The following is a 16,961-nucleotide window of genomic DNA, read 5'->3' on the forward strand; positions in this document are numbered from 1 at the left end:
CATTTTTCAACATTAAACCTCATCTGCTATGTAGGATCCACCCAGGAGCCTGGACCGGCACCTGGCTCAGCCTCTCAGTGAACGGAGAGCCTGAGCAAGCCACTCCCGCCCCCTACACAGCCCAGCACTCCAGAGAGCGTGGGGGGTTGGGGTGTCGATAACTGACAGTCACTAGCTCTCTGACCAAGAAGCACTGAGCAGTCTTTGATCTCTCAGTTCTCAGTCTTAGAGCAAGCAGGGAACCAATGCTGCATCCACCCCTTTTAAATATACGTGTTTGTGACAATACTTATCACATAATTCATATTCTCTTTACCTTATAAAGTGCATAGGGGCTGCGATGAGACCCAAAAAGAGGAGTATCAGGCTTTTCCATTGTACAGAGGAGGTAAATATAAACCTGTTTGTTGCTTTAACAAAAAAGTTTTTATAATCACCAAGTCATAACATTATCATTCAAATGCCTAAATATTGGCAATTGATAAATAGATATATGTGTACTTTATACTTGCGTGTATTTTTCCTTAGTGAATTCACTTTATTTTACTTTATTTCATGACAGCGCACTTTATTTATACATTTGAATCATTTTTCTCCCGCTGTTCAGGGAGCTTCATGTGCAGCAGTTGTGATTGATTCTAGGCCAGCGCATCTTTTTCATGATATAATTCATAACATTATCATGACAGTCAGCGAATCAACATTCCTAAAGGAAAGGTAAGCAGTGGCAAAAGATCACCCCCCCCCCCGCCTCCTTTTTTTTTTTTTCCTCTGCATGCTTCTCTAATTTGGGTGTTAGGTTTGAATTTTTCATGCGTTTGTCTGGTTACTATTTCTTGCTCTTTTCTGCATTTATCTGATCTGTTTCTTTAGAATGTACCACCAATGACACTAAATCCAGACATTGGCGTGAATCCTGTGGAAATTATGTGATCGCAAAATGCATTGATCATTAAGACACCATACGTTTACTATAAAGTCTATGCACCGATAGACATTTTGTTGTTTACAATGGCCAATGGATACAACACATTTGTGCCTTTGGCTTTTTAACTTTTGAAATAAAAATCCTGTTTTATTTCACATGTGATTTGATAGCTCTCTGTTGGTACAATTAGAGTCCCATTTTTTCCCCCTCCTTCTCTTGGGATGATCAAGTAGTTTCTAGCAGATATTTGAGCAGGGATGGTAACAACCGAGAACTTGTTGTATATGAAATTAACCCACCCTTTATTATTTTGATACAGCAATGACAGCCTCCATACCGTCTCATGACAGTCACGTTAAACTAGCTAGTGGTTTCAGTTAGAGATAAAAGTAATACTACAACCAAATCAGTATTCTGAAAATAAAACACTACCTCTTCTTTGCTGCAGGCCTTCAAGAGCTCCAGTTTTCTTCAACTTTTTTCTGGCACTGACAAGTTGACTGCTGTCAAATATTTGGGATAAGGGGGTGCCTGCAGATGTTGGAGGTGCAGTGTCCTCCGGCTCCTTCTTGACGTGTATAACTCTGACATCTAAAGGTTCCGTCTCCTCTTTTAGAGAAGGTGGAGGCGGAGGTGGTGGCGGTGGAGGGGGAGGTGGAGCAGGGGACACAGGCAATGACTGGGGTTGTACAGTACCAAGTTCAAGTTTTTCACCGCTAAAAGTAGGAAGAGAAGCGGTTTCGGTAAGCTGACAGCTAACTGCATCAGGAGGTAAGGAATTCTCTTTAAACTGTGGTTGTTTATAGACTGTATGAACATCCAATGGCTGTAACACTTCTAGTGTTTCTACATCAGGTATTCCTTGCGTCTGAATACTGACAGAGAGGGATTGCGGTTCATCAAGGCTTGGGGTAGTTCTTGCTGTGGGTTTCCTTCTGCCAGGAGTCAAACGCATTCTTGTCGACTTCAGTATTACTTGGCCAGGATGACGCTATGAATAAAAAAAATGAAGTCTTAGCGAGGTCAATGGTAATAAAACTGGATTTTTGACTTACCGTAAAATCCTTTTCTCTTAAGCTCATTGACAGACGCAGGACTGATATCTTGATATCCGTAGGGTTATACTGCCCCCTACAGGAGTAGGACACTAGGCAGGAAAAAAGTTCTGGCCACACCTATGGGCAGTCCCAGGGGGTATATCCTCTCTCTCCCTGCATAGGATGTCAGTTATGTAACAAAGCAGTGTCAGAGACTCATACCAACCCAACTCAAAATAGAGGGGCGGGTACTGCGTCTGTCAATGAGCTTAAGAGAAAAGGATTTTATGGTAAGTCAAAAATCCAGTTTTCTCTGTCGCTCATTGACAGACGCAGGACTGATATCTTGATATCCGTAGGTACGTTCCAAAGCAGTGCCATAAATGAGGGGTGGGATAATAGAAATAAAATCCAATCCAGAAGGCCAAAACAGAGCCAACCAGAAAAACAGAGGACTCATTGAACTAAGCAGATGAGACCCACCTGAAAAAACAAAACCCCCGAGGTAGACCAAAGGTCCCCTCAAAAAGCGGCCTGCAAAACCTTGCGGCCAAAAGAGGCATCCGCCGATGCCAGCACATCAACCTTATATAAAATCTTGTAAAGGTATGAACCGACGACCAGGTAGCCGCCTTGCAAACCTGAAGCACCGACGCCTGATGGCGGAAGGCCCAGGAAGCACTAAGAGCCCGAGTAGAGTGCGCCTTAACAGGGAACGGAGGAACCCGACCCTTAATAGAATAAGCCTGCACCACCGTCTGTCTGATCCATCTGGAGATAGTCGCGGCAGACGCAGGCAACCCCTTTCTAGGGCCATCCGTGATCACAAAAAGTTAATTAGCCTTACGAAAAGAGTCAGTAGTAGCCAAGTATACCCTGATCGCCCGAACGACATCCAAGGAGTGTAACGCAAACTCCCGAGGACAGGGTTCATACACATGTTTACCAATAAAATTCCATGACTTTTCCATGACTTCAAGCAAATATTCATGACCTAATGTTTCATGAAATGTCTAAGTATACATGTTAAATAAGAAGAAAATCCAATAAAAAAAAATAGCTGAAACTGCGTTACCCCCATAGACTGTAAAAAAGGTTACCCCATGCAGAGAATGTCACGTGACAGATCACGCAAAAGTTAACTATTGTAATTTAACCAATATTATCAACTATATTTGAATATACTGGAGAAAGAAAAAGATTTGATGGGCGCTCCTGCTTGGGGATAAAGCTTCAGTTCAGGCAGTTATGATGGATAAGGTGCAGCCGGACTAGTATGGATGGCACAGATGCACAAATGCAGCGCCTACATCGAGGGCAGCTCTTTGTTAGGCCGAAGCAACAGTCCCACGAACAGGCAGAAAAGAGAGAAAGGTGCCACTCAGTGTAGCAGAGGTTAATAATTTTATTGACACAAAATTACATGGAGGTAAGCGTCTATCTTCATAGCTCGGCGTCCTTCCGGGTCCGCGGTGTTTCCATCCCTGAGGCTGGCCTTCAAGGAGCGGTTCACGCATGCTCTGAAAACGGTTAACCCCCCCCCCCCCCCGTGTCACCACGTTTGCGCGGCCCTCCAGTGAGGTATGCGCTTCACCGCTGCCTCGATCAGACTGAGTCCCCTGATTGGTTCTCCACTAGTGTCATCTCCCGGCTGCTGGCCAGCCTCAGGGGCGGAAAGACCGCGGACCCGGAAGGACGCCGAGCCTATTAACCGCTTGCCGACCACCGCACAACTATTTACTGCGGCGGTCAGCCCCTCACAGGCAGAGCGACGTAGTACTATGTCGCTAGCCTGTAAGGGTCTAGGGAGCGAGTGTGCGCCCCCGGAGGCGCGCTCCCACGCGGTCACGGACCCCCCCGTGCGTGTGACCGGCGGACCCGATGTCCGCCGGTCCCTCGGCGATCGTCGGTGAAGAGGGAGAAAGGCAGGCAGCTAATGTAAACAAGCCGCCTGTCATTCTCCCCTGTGTAGAAATAGTGATCATACGGTTCTAATATGTAGGACCGTTGATCACTGTTCCTACACCTCAAGCCACAGCCAATCACAGTTAGAATCACGCCCCTAGGGACACACATAACCCCTCCCTCTCAAAAAAATTTAACCCCTTCCAGGGCTGGGCGATTTTGCCTAAAAAAAAAATCTTCGATTTTTAAAGAAAAATTCAAGTTTCGATTCGATTTTAGATTTTTTTTCCAATGCACTTAAAAAATGACTGCAGAGTCTGGAGGGAGGACTGAGGAGAAGGAGAAGCGCTGTATATGTGTGTCTAACTCTGACGGACCACCGCCGCGCCTGGATGTGACGTCAGGTGCGGGGCGGGTGGTGCGTCTGTACAGGCCGGGGCTGCGGTGCGCTGTGATAGGTACAGTCTCCCCGGCCTGGATGTGACGTCAGCTGCGTGGCGGGCGGTGCGTCTGTACAGGCCGGGGCTGCGGCGCGCTGTGATAGGTACAATCTCCCTGGCCTGGATGCGACGTCAGCTGCGGGGCGGGCGGTGCGTCTGTACAGGCCAGGGCTGCGGCGCGCTGTGATAGGTACAATCTCCCCGGCCTGGATGTGACGTCAGCTGCCAGGAGAGGAAGCGGGTGGTGCGTCTGTACAGGCCAGGGGCTGTGATAGGATAAAAGTGGTTAAAACATTTTAAAAACAACTTTTAGAATAACATCACTATTTTAATGCCTACATGAGATTTGAACAATCAGGTTTAAATCTACTTTATGATGCTCACAGACACTAGATGACAGTCTTCCAAATGTGATGGTGCACAAAACAATCTTGCAGATTTGAAAAATCCACTTAGCCAGGCCATACATTATGCAACCTTTTCTTTCCTTTAACCATGGATTGAAGGAAAGAAAATTGCTAGATTTCCCCATCAACACATTCAGTGTTGATGGTGCAATCCCTCCTGCAGCACTGTTGTGTTCTGCTGGTGGGGAACGCAGAATACAATTATTACTGCTGGCAGCTATAGCCGCCAGCAGTGATCAGGCTAACAAAAACCCGACAGGCTGGTTTTACTGAAGTACAACTAGCCTGCCCACATACAGATCAAAAATTGGCTGGTTCCTACTGAAAATTTCCCTAATGTCCATGGCCAAGTTTCATAAAACTCCCTAGCCACTATGTAAACAAGCCTGGAGGGGAATAGAAAAAAAAAAAAAAAATCACATTGCAATGAATGCTTCCAGGAAGTTAATGTTTCTGCAGCTGATCTGTATCTTTAAACCAACAGAAAGCAACTGAAAAGCAGATAATCTTGCAATCCTCACAGAACATAAGAATAGCCATGCTGTAGTTAATTTTTGATGTAAAACGAGCCTTAATTAAAATACAGTTGGAATTTCAAAAAGCCCTTTTTCCACAAACTACTTTGTTTTGGGTGGAAGCCGATTGAAAAGAATGTGCATACAAAGTCTCATTCACAAAGGTGATTAGGGCCAGTCTGCCAATTCCTTTGGTAAGAACCAGCAGATTCCTGCAGCTGGAATCACCAGTGTTTTAAATAAAGCTATGTTCGCTCTGCTGCTGGATGTAGACAGATGTGTCCAGGCTCAAACATCCATCCCTAACTGCAGTAACCACTAGTTCTGTGGATACATGTGAACAACCATGGCTCCTCTCAGCTGTCATTGCTTTTTACAAGTGCTTTCATATACACCTGTCACCCCAGCCACATCCAGGCCGGGGAGACTGTACCTATCACAGCGCGCCGCAGCCCCAGCCTGTACAGACGCACCGCCCGCCCCGCAGCTGACGTCACATCCAGGCGTGGCGGTGGTCCGTTACTGGAAAAACTCGAGTTTAAAAAAAAAAAAATAGTTTTAAACTAAAAAATCGATTAAATCGATTTATCGCCCAGCCCTTACCCCTTCACTGCCAGTGTAATTTTACAGTAACAGTGCACATGTATAGCACTGATTACTGTAGAAATGTCACTGGTAACCCCAAAAGTGTCAGAAATGTCAGTCAAGGGTCCTATCTGTCCGTTGCAATGTCGCAGTACCGCAAAAAAAAAAAAAAAAACGCAGAACGCCACCATTAAGCGTTAAAAAAAAAAACAACAAAAATGACAAAAAGCTTTCCCTTTGTTAGTAAACGCGATAACTTTTGCGCAAACCAATCAAAATACGCTTTTTGCGATTTTTTTTAACCAAACATATGTAGCATAAAACAAATTGGCCGAAAATGTTAAAAAATGTTGATTTTTACATTTTTTTGGGGAATTTCATATAAAAAAAATGTGAAAAATATTGTTATTTTTGCAAAATTGACGCACTTTTTTTGTTTATAGTGCATGATCAAAAAATCGCACAGGTGATCAAATACCCCCAAAAGAAAGCTCTGTTTGTGGGAAAAAAAGGACGTCAAATTCATTTAGGTACAGCATCGCACGACCGCGCAATTGTCCATTAACGTCACGCAGTGCCCAATCGCAAAAAAAACCCTGGTCGGAATGGGGGTAAAATCTTCCGGGGCCTAAGTGGTTAAGATAGACGCTTACACCTCCATGTAATTTCTTAATATGTGTTAATATAATTATTTACATCTGTTACACTGAGTGGCGCCTTTCTCTCAAATTTCCATGACTTTTCCAAAACTTTTTGGGTTTAAGTATTTTCCAAAACTTATCCAGGCCTGGAAATTGCCATTGTAAAATTCCATAACTTTTCCAGGTTTTTCATGACTGTACGAACCCTGCGAGGATAACTGGGCTTAGGACACAGGGAAGGTAACACAATATCCTTATTCAAGTGAAAGTCGGAAACCACCTTAGGAAGGATGGATTCGGACGAAGAACCACCTTATCCCTATGAACCATCAGATAGGGGGAACGATAGGACAACGCAGCCAGTTCTGACACCCTGCGTGCAGAAGTGATAGCCACCAAAAAGGCCACCTTCTGGGATAAGGTAAGCAAGGGAAACTCCCTAATATTTTCAAAGGGAGGTTTCTGGAGAACCGACAACACCAAATGAAGATCCCAGGGCGGCAAGGACGCGCGCACCGGAGGAACCAGGTGCCGCACCTCCTGGATGAAGTTCCGCACCAAAGAATGAGTAGCCAGTGGCCTCTGGAAGAAGATCGCCAATGGTGAACCCTGACCCTTGATAGTGCTCAAGGCCAGCTTCTGCTCAACCCCCCGTTGCAGGAAGGCCAATATCCGAGCCACCGAGTAAGAACGTGGAGGAACCCCGAGGGACTCACACCACGCAATATAAGACTTCCATGTGCGATGATAGATCTTTCTGGAAGTCGCTTTCCTCACTTGATTCAGAGTAGGAATAACTGAAACAGACAAACCCCTGTCCTTCAGCACCTGGCTCTCAACAGCCAAGCCGTCAAAGCCAGCGATCGTAAAGCAGGATGGAAGATCAGTCCCTGAGAAAGCAGATCCTCCCTGAGAGGAAGTCGCCAAGGAGCGTCCGCGACCAGCCTGACCAAGTCGGCGTACTAGGCCCGACGAGGCCAGTCCGGGGCCACAAGGATGACTGGAATTCCCTCCGCCTCTATCCTGCGAAGAAGTTTCGGCAGCAACTTGAGAGGAGGAAAGGCATACAGCAGCTGATATTGCCCCCACGGAGCAACCAGCGCGTCTGCGGCGTCCGCCCGAGGATCGCGGGAGCGGGCTGCAAACCTCTGCACCTTCCTGTTGAGCCGAGATGCCAACAGATCCACGTCCGGGGTGCCCCAATGAAGGCACAACTGGTGAAACACCTCTGGATGAAGAGACCATTCCCCTTGATCCAAGGTCTGATGGCTGAGAAAGTCCGCCTGCCAATTTTCCATGCCCGGAATGTGAACTGCGGAAAGAGCCAGAACAAACCGTTCCACCCAATGAAGAATGCCGGCCAGCCAGAACACTCTTGGTGCCCCCCTGGTGATGGACATAAGCCACGGCCATGGCATTGTCCGACTGAATCGGAATCGGGTAGCCCCGAAGATGCTCGATCCAGTGAACCAGGCAAAAACCTGATCGCTCTCAGTTCCAACACATTTATCGGCCACCTGGACTCTTCCAGGGACCAGAGCCCCTGAGCAGCCAGAGACTCCCTGGCCAGCTCGCTCAGCCGGATCCGATTGTCCAGGGAATCGGGATTCCAGTTCCATTTGAGAAGAATCTCCTTTTGGAGAGTCCGCGTATGAAACTGAGCCTGCGGAGACTCGTACCAAGGAGGAGGTCGTCCAGGTAGCCCAGGACCAATATGCCCCGCAGCCGCAACAGCACTAGAACTGGGGCCAAAACCTTTGTGAAAACCCGGGGAGCAGAAGCGAGACCAAAGGGTAATGCCACAAACTGATAATGGTCCTCTCCCACAGCAAAGCGCAGAAACCGCTGGTGTCCTGCGTAAATAGGAACATGAAGATAGGCATCCTTGATGTCTATGGACGCCAGAAAATCCCCGATGCAAGGAGGCCACCACTGTGCGAATGTACTCCACTCCTTGTTGCATCAAGTCCTGCACTGCCCCCAACAGAGCCGTTAAGCGATTCAGGGACAGTCGTATATTGGAAGGAAAGAACCACACCGGTGGAAGCGATCGAAACTCGATCTTGTATCCCGACCGTATGACCTTGTGAACATTTGTCTTGAATCCTGGAGAGCCACGGGTCCGGGAACTGGCGAAGACACCCCCCCACCCCTCATATGGGTGGGGGCGCACCTTCAGGCTAAAGCGGTCTTATCCTCAGGTCTGGAAGGACCGTATTTTTGCTTACCAGACCAGGGTCTCTTGAAACCCCCTGGGGTGGCTTTGGAGGGCTTTGCCTTGTCGCCCGCCCTGGAAGAGCGAAAAAACTTCTTGTGAGCTGAAAAGGAAAGTCCCTGTCTGCGACGAGGTTCCTTATCCTTATTAGCCTGTGGTAGAAAGGTGCTCTTGCTCCCAGTGAGATCCTTGATAATCTCATCCAAGGTAGCACCAAACAGGCGATCCCCCTGAAAAGGGAGAGCAGTCAAGGCTTTTTTGGAAGCCTGATCCGCCGACCAGCACTTCACCTGATCCGCCGACCAGCACTTCAACCATAGCATGCGCCGGAGGACCACTGTCGAGATCTACACACGCTCCAGCAATGGAGCAGCGTCCAGTGCGGCGTCACAAACAAACTGTAGCCCCTGCACCATTTGCTCCAGCAACTCCGCCACGGCAGGGGGGAGACTTCTCCCCTCCAGATCATGGCGTAACAGCTTGGCCCATTCCGTCAACATCTGTGAAACCAGAGCAATGGTAGGAAACCAGGAAAGGTGGCACCGTCCATTTTTTAAGGAGGGACTCTTCAAACAGGTAGCGCCTAGCAATCCGTTTGGGCATCCCTGGGGGTCGTTTTGGACGGACCCACTCCTTCTTAATGATATCGTCAAAGCATTTGGGAAAGGGAAACACCTTCGCCACCCTGGAGGGCTTGCGAGTGCCAAAGGCAACTTCCGTATGAGCTGCACCTGCAGGTGCAACCTCCAGTTTTAGGGTCTCCCGGACAGACAATCAGTGCGTCCACTAGTGCCTTGCGCTATGGCGGAGGCAGAGAGGTCATCCTCACTATCAGAGGAAACGGGGCGCGAGACAGCAGCCCCAGAGGAGGAACCCGCAGCAGCAGCGACTGGCTCAGGATCAGAATCTGAGGCATCAGACAAGACAGGGGTAGGCGGGGGTCGCTTTTTATGCCCCTGTCCCTGACAGGCCACCTCCACCCGGGACACAAATGACTCCAGGACCGCCGAAGTGCATCAATGGTGAGCGGAGAATAAGAGGGCCCTGCGGCCACCTCGAGGGGATCAGGTGGTAACACATGTGCAGCAGGGTCCATGGTAACACCAGGGGAACCCGTCAGCAAGGTATGACAAAATTGAAAAAAAATAAAAAAAAACTTTTTTTTTTTTTTTAGAAATGTCACCCAGCGCTCTTCAATCAGACAGCGTGCCTCGAGACCCCCAAAAGGCTCACCACACGATGCACCAGAGTCCAACAGGACTGCTCTCAGCGTTGTCTACATGACAAGGAAGTCCTGTGGAGCAACCTTCCCGGGTCTAGGGAGGGGCTCCGCCCGCTCACACGCCCTCAGTAACTCCCACAGCTGCCCAGCTCTGCAAACAAAACGAGCTGGGTGTACCAAGATGGCCGCCCCCATGAGCCACATGAGGGACTCCAAACAAATGGCAGCCCCGCGCGCTGCGGTGGGAAGGGGGAGTCCCCACATCTACTAACAGACGATCGATCGGCAGGTAGGCCCTGGGAAGCCAGGGAGGAAGCCCCCCACACAACAGCCGTCCGCACTCGGGACCCCCCCACCCCCTTAGCGGCTAGCCACCCCACACACACAAACACTCCCCCCGTAGGGGGGGAGGGGGGAGAGGGACACCACAAGGGGAGGGTGCACAGGGGAACAGAGGGGAACCCAGATTAGTGTGGGTCCGACCGTCCCAGGGAGGGGCCCGGGTCCACCCCAGAGTCAGCCAAGAGGAGCAGGGGGGAAGCATTTACTCACCATACCGGAACAGAGCGGGCGCCACTCCAGACAAAACCCTCGCCGCCCAGTGCTTGAAGATCTCACAGGAACAACTGGAGAAAAAAGCTAACTAAAAAAAGATTTATCTAAAAAAGCTTGCCAGGACCAGAGATCCCAGCAAGGAACTTAGGTCCTTACTCCTGACTAGGCAGAAAAAAACTGACATCCTGTGGCAGGGAGAGAGAGGATATACCCCCTGGGACTGCCCATAGGTGTGGCCAGAACTTTTTTCCTGCCTAGTGTCCTACTCCTGTAGGGGTCAGTATAACCCTACGGATATCAAGATATCAGTCCTGCGTCTGTCAATGAGCGACAGAGAAAACCCATTGGTAAATATAATTTCCATAAACTGCATCCAACTGATTTTACTTACTCCAAACTTTCACAAAAGTACTATTGCTGCTGGCAATATAAAGCTACCAGAGCACTGTCCTGATTTGCCACCAACCTGTTTAAATGTGCGGAGTCTATCCAAGGTCTTTTGTCGCTCCTGACTAACCCAAGTGCTCTTTTGTTCCTCCTCATCTTGCTGTTTGTCACGTTTCTGAAACACACAATGCAAACATAATTATCAAAACCGACCGTATGAATAGTCATTAAAATCCAGTTATGACAACATTTAAGAGAAAGAGGATTGCATGCAAAGCTCCATAGCAAATCTAATTTTACTCTACTAAGCGATTTGATGCAGTGTTAAACCCTAAAACACTATTATATTGCCAATTAGTAGATGTGGTAGCTGCATTTGTTTCCTTTTCAGGATTTTTTTCCCTTTAGGCCCCTTTCACACGGCTCCGTTCCGTTGACGGAGCTGTTCTGCTCATCCGCCGATCCCCGCTGAGCAGGCAGATGACAGCTCTGTCTCCGCTCTGTGTGCGGAGACGGAGGTGTCAGATCCCCGCTGTCCCTTATGGGGGAATCAGATGAGAACGGACCGCCTATCCGTTCTCATCCGATCCGCCAGATGGATTAAAAAAAACAGAATTTTTGTAAAATCTTACCTGTAAAATTCCTTTCTCCGAGTCCTCCGACAGTCGCCGCCTCTTCATATTCGTCACAATGGGGTAATTGACCTTTCTCCGTAGGAGTAGCTAGGCAACAGAATATGTCAATATTAAAGCTTTTAACATATCCCACCCCCAGGGGGTGGTCCCCTCAGTCAATACCCTCCTGCTTCCTGTTCCATACCTCAGTTTCAGTAGAATAGCAGTAGAGTACATAAACAAACCCCAAAAGAGGGGCAGGGGCGGCGACTGTCGGAGGACTCAGAGAAAGGAATTTTACAGGTAAGATTTTACAAAAATTCAGTTTTCTCTTACGTCCTCCGACAGTCGCCGCCTCTTCATATTCGTCACAATGGGGACGTCCCAAAGCAGTGCAAACATGAGGGGTGGGAAACGCAGCCGCGCCTAAGGCAACGCCGTCTCCACATCAGAGAAAGTAACCTTACCAAAGGAAGGAAACCAGCTGGGCAGCATGAAAAAAACTTTGCTCAACAGGAGCAACAACCCAGGAAGAACAAATAACCTAGGGATAAAAACATCCCAAAACAGCCAGCCAAGGGCCCAAATCAAGGGACCTTAAGGTACTGCCGCACTAAGAACCTTGCGGCCAAAGGAAGCATCTGCCGATGCCTGAACATCCCACTTTGTAGAACTTTAAGAAGGTGTGAACGGACGACCAAGTCGCCGCCTTACACACCTGGGCCACAGAAGCCCGATGATGACAGGCCCAAGACGTACTCAGAGATCTAGTAGAGTGCGCCTTCACAGGCATAGGAGGAACCTTCCCCTTCAAAGCATATGCCTGCTCAATGGTCTGTCTGATCCATTTGGCGATGGTAGAAGCCGACGCCGCCATGCCCTTCCGAGGTCCCTCAGGAAGGACAAAGAGAGAATCCGTCTTGCGGAAGGATTTAGTCGAATTCAGGTAAACTCTTATCGCCCTAACAACATCCAAGGAATGTAAGGCCACCTCCTTCGGATGCCTAGGCTCCGCGCAAAGCGAAGGCAAGACAATGTCCTCATTGAGGTGAAATTCCGAAATCCTTTTCGGAAGAAAAGAAGCATTAGGTCGCAAGACCACCTTATCCAAGTGGAGTACCAGATACGGAGACCTGCAGGACAAAGCCGCCAGCTCCGAAACTCTGCGTGCCGAAGTGATCGCCACCAAAAAGGCGACCTTTTTGGACAACAGAGGCAACGAGATCTCCCTGATTTTTTCAAAAGGAGCATGTTGTAACACGGACAGAACAAGGTTCAAGTCCCATGGAGGCAAAGGCTCCCTCCTAGGAGGGACCAGATGTCGCACCCCTTGAACAAAGGTGCCAACCAGAGAATTAGACGCCACAGGGCATTGAAAAAGAACGGCCAGAGCAGAAATCTGACCCTTAATCGTGGCCAACGCCAAACGCTGGTCTACGTCCGTTTGAAGAAAAGCCAACACTCTCGAAACCGAGTATGAGCGAGGGGAGTACCCCCTGGACTCACACCAGGCAAAATAGGCCTTCCAAGTACGGTAGTATACTTTCCCCGAAGAGGCCTTTCTAGCATTGATCAAAGTATGAATGACCTCCGGAGAGAGACCCCTATCCTTCAGGACCTCGGTCTCAACAGCCAGGCCGTCAAAGCCAGCGACTGTAAAGCAGGATGGAATATCGGTCCTTGAGACAGAAGATCTTCTCGAAGAGGCAGACGCCATGGAGCGTCGACCGCCAGATTCACGAGGTCTGCGTACCAAGACCAGCGAGGCCAGTCTGGCGCCACCAGAATCACCGTTTTTGGTTCCGAGAAATACCTGCGAAGGAACCGGGATAGAAACTGAATTGGTGGGAATGCATACACCAGCCGATACTGATGCCACTAAGCCACTAACGCTTCTGACGCGTCTGCCCGAGGATCGCGCGTCCTTGCCATGAACCTTCCCACCTTGTTGTTCAGACGAGACGCGAACAGGTCCACATCCGGAAGACCCCACTTCGCGCACAACATCTGGAAGACCTCCGGGTGGAGCGACCATTCCCCCTGGTCCAGAGTCTGGCGGCTCAGATAATCCGCCTGCCAGTTGTCCACCCCCGGAATGTGAACTGCCGTTATCGCCGGGACGTGCGTCTCGGCCCAAGAAAGAATGTCGGCCACTTCCCGAGCCGCTCGAGCACTCCTGGTGCCCCCTTGGTGGTTGATGTAGGCCACCGCCGTGTAATTGTCCGTCTGAACCCGAACCGGACAGCCCTGAAGCTTGTCTGCCCAGCGTCGAAGGCAAAGATTTATTGCCCGCAATTCCAGAATGTTGATCAGAAGGGAAGATTCCTCCTCCGACCAAGTTCCCTGGGCGGATAGAACGCCCAGAACACCACCCCAGCCCGACAGGCTGGCATCCGTGGTGATCACCGTCCACGAAAGCGGACGAAAAGACTTGCCCCCCGACACCGCCGGGGACTGCAGTCACCACAGAAGATTGCTTCTCGTGCGAGGACTCAACGATATCTGAAGATCCAGAGATTGTGGTCACCCGTCCCACCTGGACAGGATCTCCGCCTGGAGATCCCTCGTGTGAAACTGGGCGAATGGAATCGCCTCGAAAGCCGAGACCATCAAACCTAAACACCTCATGCCCGTCCGAAGGGATGAGCACGGAATTTCCCGAAGGGAACTGACTTCGTCCTGAAGCGTTTTGAGCTTGTCTTCCGGTAGGAAGACTCTTGCCTGAACCGAATCCAGAATCATACCCAGATAGGGAAGACGAACCGACGGGCACAGCGTCGATTTTGGGAAGTTTATCGTCCAATCAAACTCCTGCAGAGTTTGCATCGTGACGGACAGGTCCTTCACCAGACCCTGACTGGTCGCAGACCGAACCAGAATGTCGACCAGATACCCCAGGATTGAGATACCCTGGGCTCTCAGTAAGGCCAGAACCGGTGCAAGCACCTTGGTGAAAACCCGCGGAGCCGAAGCGAGACCGAAGGGTAACGCCACGAATTGATAATGATCGTCCGCAATGGCAAAACGAAGGTACCTTTGGTGACCCTCGAAAATGGGGATGTGTAGGTACGCATCCTTCAAGTCGATGGAGGCCATGAATTCTCCTGGAACTAGAGCAGCCACCACCGAGCGCAGGGATTCCATGCGGAACTTGCGAACCAGCACAAAGCGGTTCAGAGCTTTCAAGTCCAGAATTGGACGTACCTTGCCCTCCTTTCTGGGCACAGTGAACAGATTTGAATAAAACCCCCGAAATCTGTCACGATGAGGCACCGGAACCACCACTCCCTGAGCCCGCAGGTCCCGCACCGCCAGGTGCAAGTCCCGCAAACGCTCCGGAGACAGTTGAAGGTTTGAGGGAAAAAACCTGTTCGCCGGCCGAGACAGGAACTCGATCTTGTACCCGGATCGAACGATCTCCTGAACCCACCTGTCCCGAATGCGGGCCAGCCAGGGTTGAAGAAAACCAAGCAAACGTCCCCCCACCCCAGAACTGGGTGAGGGCGTCCCTTCAGGCCGCGTTGTTATGGGTAGCGGATCCGGACTGGCCGGACTTCTGCTTACCTGCCCACGGTTTCTTTTGGGAGCCATGACCCTTGAAGGGTTTGCCCTTATAGTGCGACCGAAAGGCACGAAAGGACCCCTGAGGGGGCCTAAACGAAGCGTGCTTCTTACCTTGAGCGCCCTTAGCCTTGTGAGATTGGGGCAAGAGCGTGCTCTTACCCCCAGAGATCCCCTTAATCAGCGTATCAAGTGAGTCGCCAAAAAGACGAGATCCCGAATAGGGCAAATTAGCCAAAGTCTTGCGAGACGATTGGTCCACAGACCAACATTTTAGCCAATTCAAACGGCGTGTCAACACCGCCACGCTGTGCACACGTGCAGCCAAAGGAATCACATCCAATTCCGCATCACACAAATACATGACCCCCTGATGGATCTGATCCACCATTGCCAAAGTCGTCGGCGGGGCAGAATCAGCCACCAGGACGCACCTGAGTACTTGCGTCCAATCCGCGACAGCCTGAGCTGCCATAAGGGAAGCAAAAATAGCTTTCAGCATGGAACCGGTAACCGAGTAAGTATGACGGGCAAGAGACTCCAGTCTCCTGTCCGTAGGGTCCCGGAACACCGGGGTATCCTCTGCCGGAATCGCAGTAGATTTATTCAAAACCGCCACCGCGTGATCCACCGGAGGCGGCACACACCAGCGTTCATCAGTGGCGGGTGTGAAGGGAAAACGCAGCTTGAACCTACTTGGCACAGCACAGCAAAAGGTTTCTTTAGATTGCGCCATTGTTCACTAACAGCGCGCTGAAAATCCTCAGTACAAGGAAAAACCTGCGATGTTTTGCGCCTCCGCTGTGTCCCATAAGAAGCCAGAACGGCAGGTGGACACGGTTCATCCTTTAAATGCAGCGATTGTTTGATAGAAGCAACCAATTCATCCATGATTGCAAGCTCTTCAGACGAGCCAGGGGGAGAATCATCAACCCCCTCAACCTCTGCATCCCCCTCCGACCCTGCAAAGTCCAGGGACGAACGGGACCCCGATAAGGGGACCCCAGCCATAGCAGCCCCATCACCTTCGCCCTCTGAATCAGAGGATATTGAAACTCTGGGCCGATTAGTGGATTGAGCAGCCACAAGCATTTGCACCTGAGCAGCCAGGTTAGCCACAACTGTGGCCAAATCGCCCCCCTCAGGGGAAACAGCAGCAGCCCCTTGTCCACCCAGTAAAGGGGGAGGAAATTTGCTTTCCTGAGAATCCATGCCCCCAGAAGTGTGTAGGAGAAAAAAAAGGGTAACTGCCCCTTTAAAAGCGCGGCGAGCGCAGCCCACCTCTCACACACACCTGCACAAGTCGACCCCCACAGGGAAAACTACAAACTTAGGCAGGGACACAAGACTAAGGAGGATAAAAACCTGGAGAGATCACTGCTGCTGCTGTATCGATCGGTGTGCCCAGGGAAAAGGAAGTGATGTACCAGAAGCCGCTCCTATAAAGCCTATGGAAGGCTACAAGAAAATGGCCGCCGGGGGAGGAGGTAAATGCAGTGCTACATGAGGCCGGAGCGATCGCCGCCAAAATGGCGGCGTTTGGCGCCAAAACCGCCGCTCCCAGCTTATAGAAGAAGCCCTCATAAGCCTGTAGTTAACATTAAAATGGCAGACCGCAGCAGCGGCCGCCGCATGTTGCACAAACATGTACCACAGCATGCCCAACAACATATAGCATGTCACACAGAGGAATCACACAGTTAGTAACACAGAACAGTGTATCACAGCCCCCCTCCTTGCAGCCCACAGCAGCATCCAGACAGGGAGCCCCACAGTGTGAACAGACATGCAGGGTTACACAGTCCCAGACTGACACCCACTAAACAGACAGGTCCCCACACAGAGTACACTTACCTTCTGAATGGCGTGGGGAACCTGCACAAGCGATCAAGCCACTGCACATGTGACAGGGAAAGTCGCAGCCAGGACGCAGTAGAACTACGGTGCGA

At 50.2% G+C, this 16,961-nt stretch overlaps 1 protein-coding gene across 1 annotated transcript in view; it reads right to left on the reverse strand.

Annotated features, from left to right (window-relative positions):
- Positions 1-16,961, reverse strand: part of JMY (junction mediating and regulatory protein, p53 cofactor) — a 179,537-nt gene that overhangs the window by 21,650 nt on the left and 140,926 nt on the right. The window contains exons 8-9 of the mRNA XM_082243203.1: positions 10,917-11,012; positions 1,361-1,919 (exon numbers count right to left, since the gene is read on the reverse strand). Of these exons, the coding sequence (XP_082099329.1) occupies positions 1,361-1,919; positions 10,917-11,012 (655 nt within the window). The remainder of the gene's footprint in view (positions 1-1,360; positions 1,920-10,916; positions 11,013-16,961) is intronic.

This window comes from Pelophylax lessonae (genome assembly GCF_965119305.1).
Source record: "Pelophylax lessonae genome assembly, chromosome: 1".
NCBI lineage: Eukaryota > Metazoa > Chordata > Amphibia > Anura > Ranidae > Pelophylax > Pelophylax lessonae.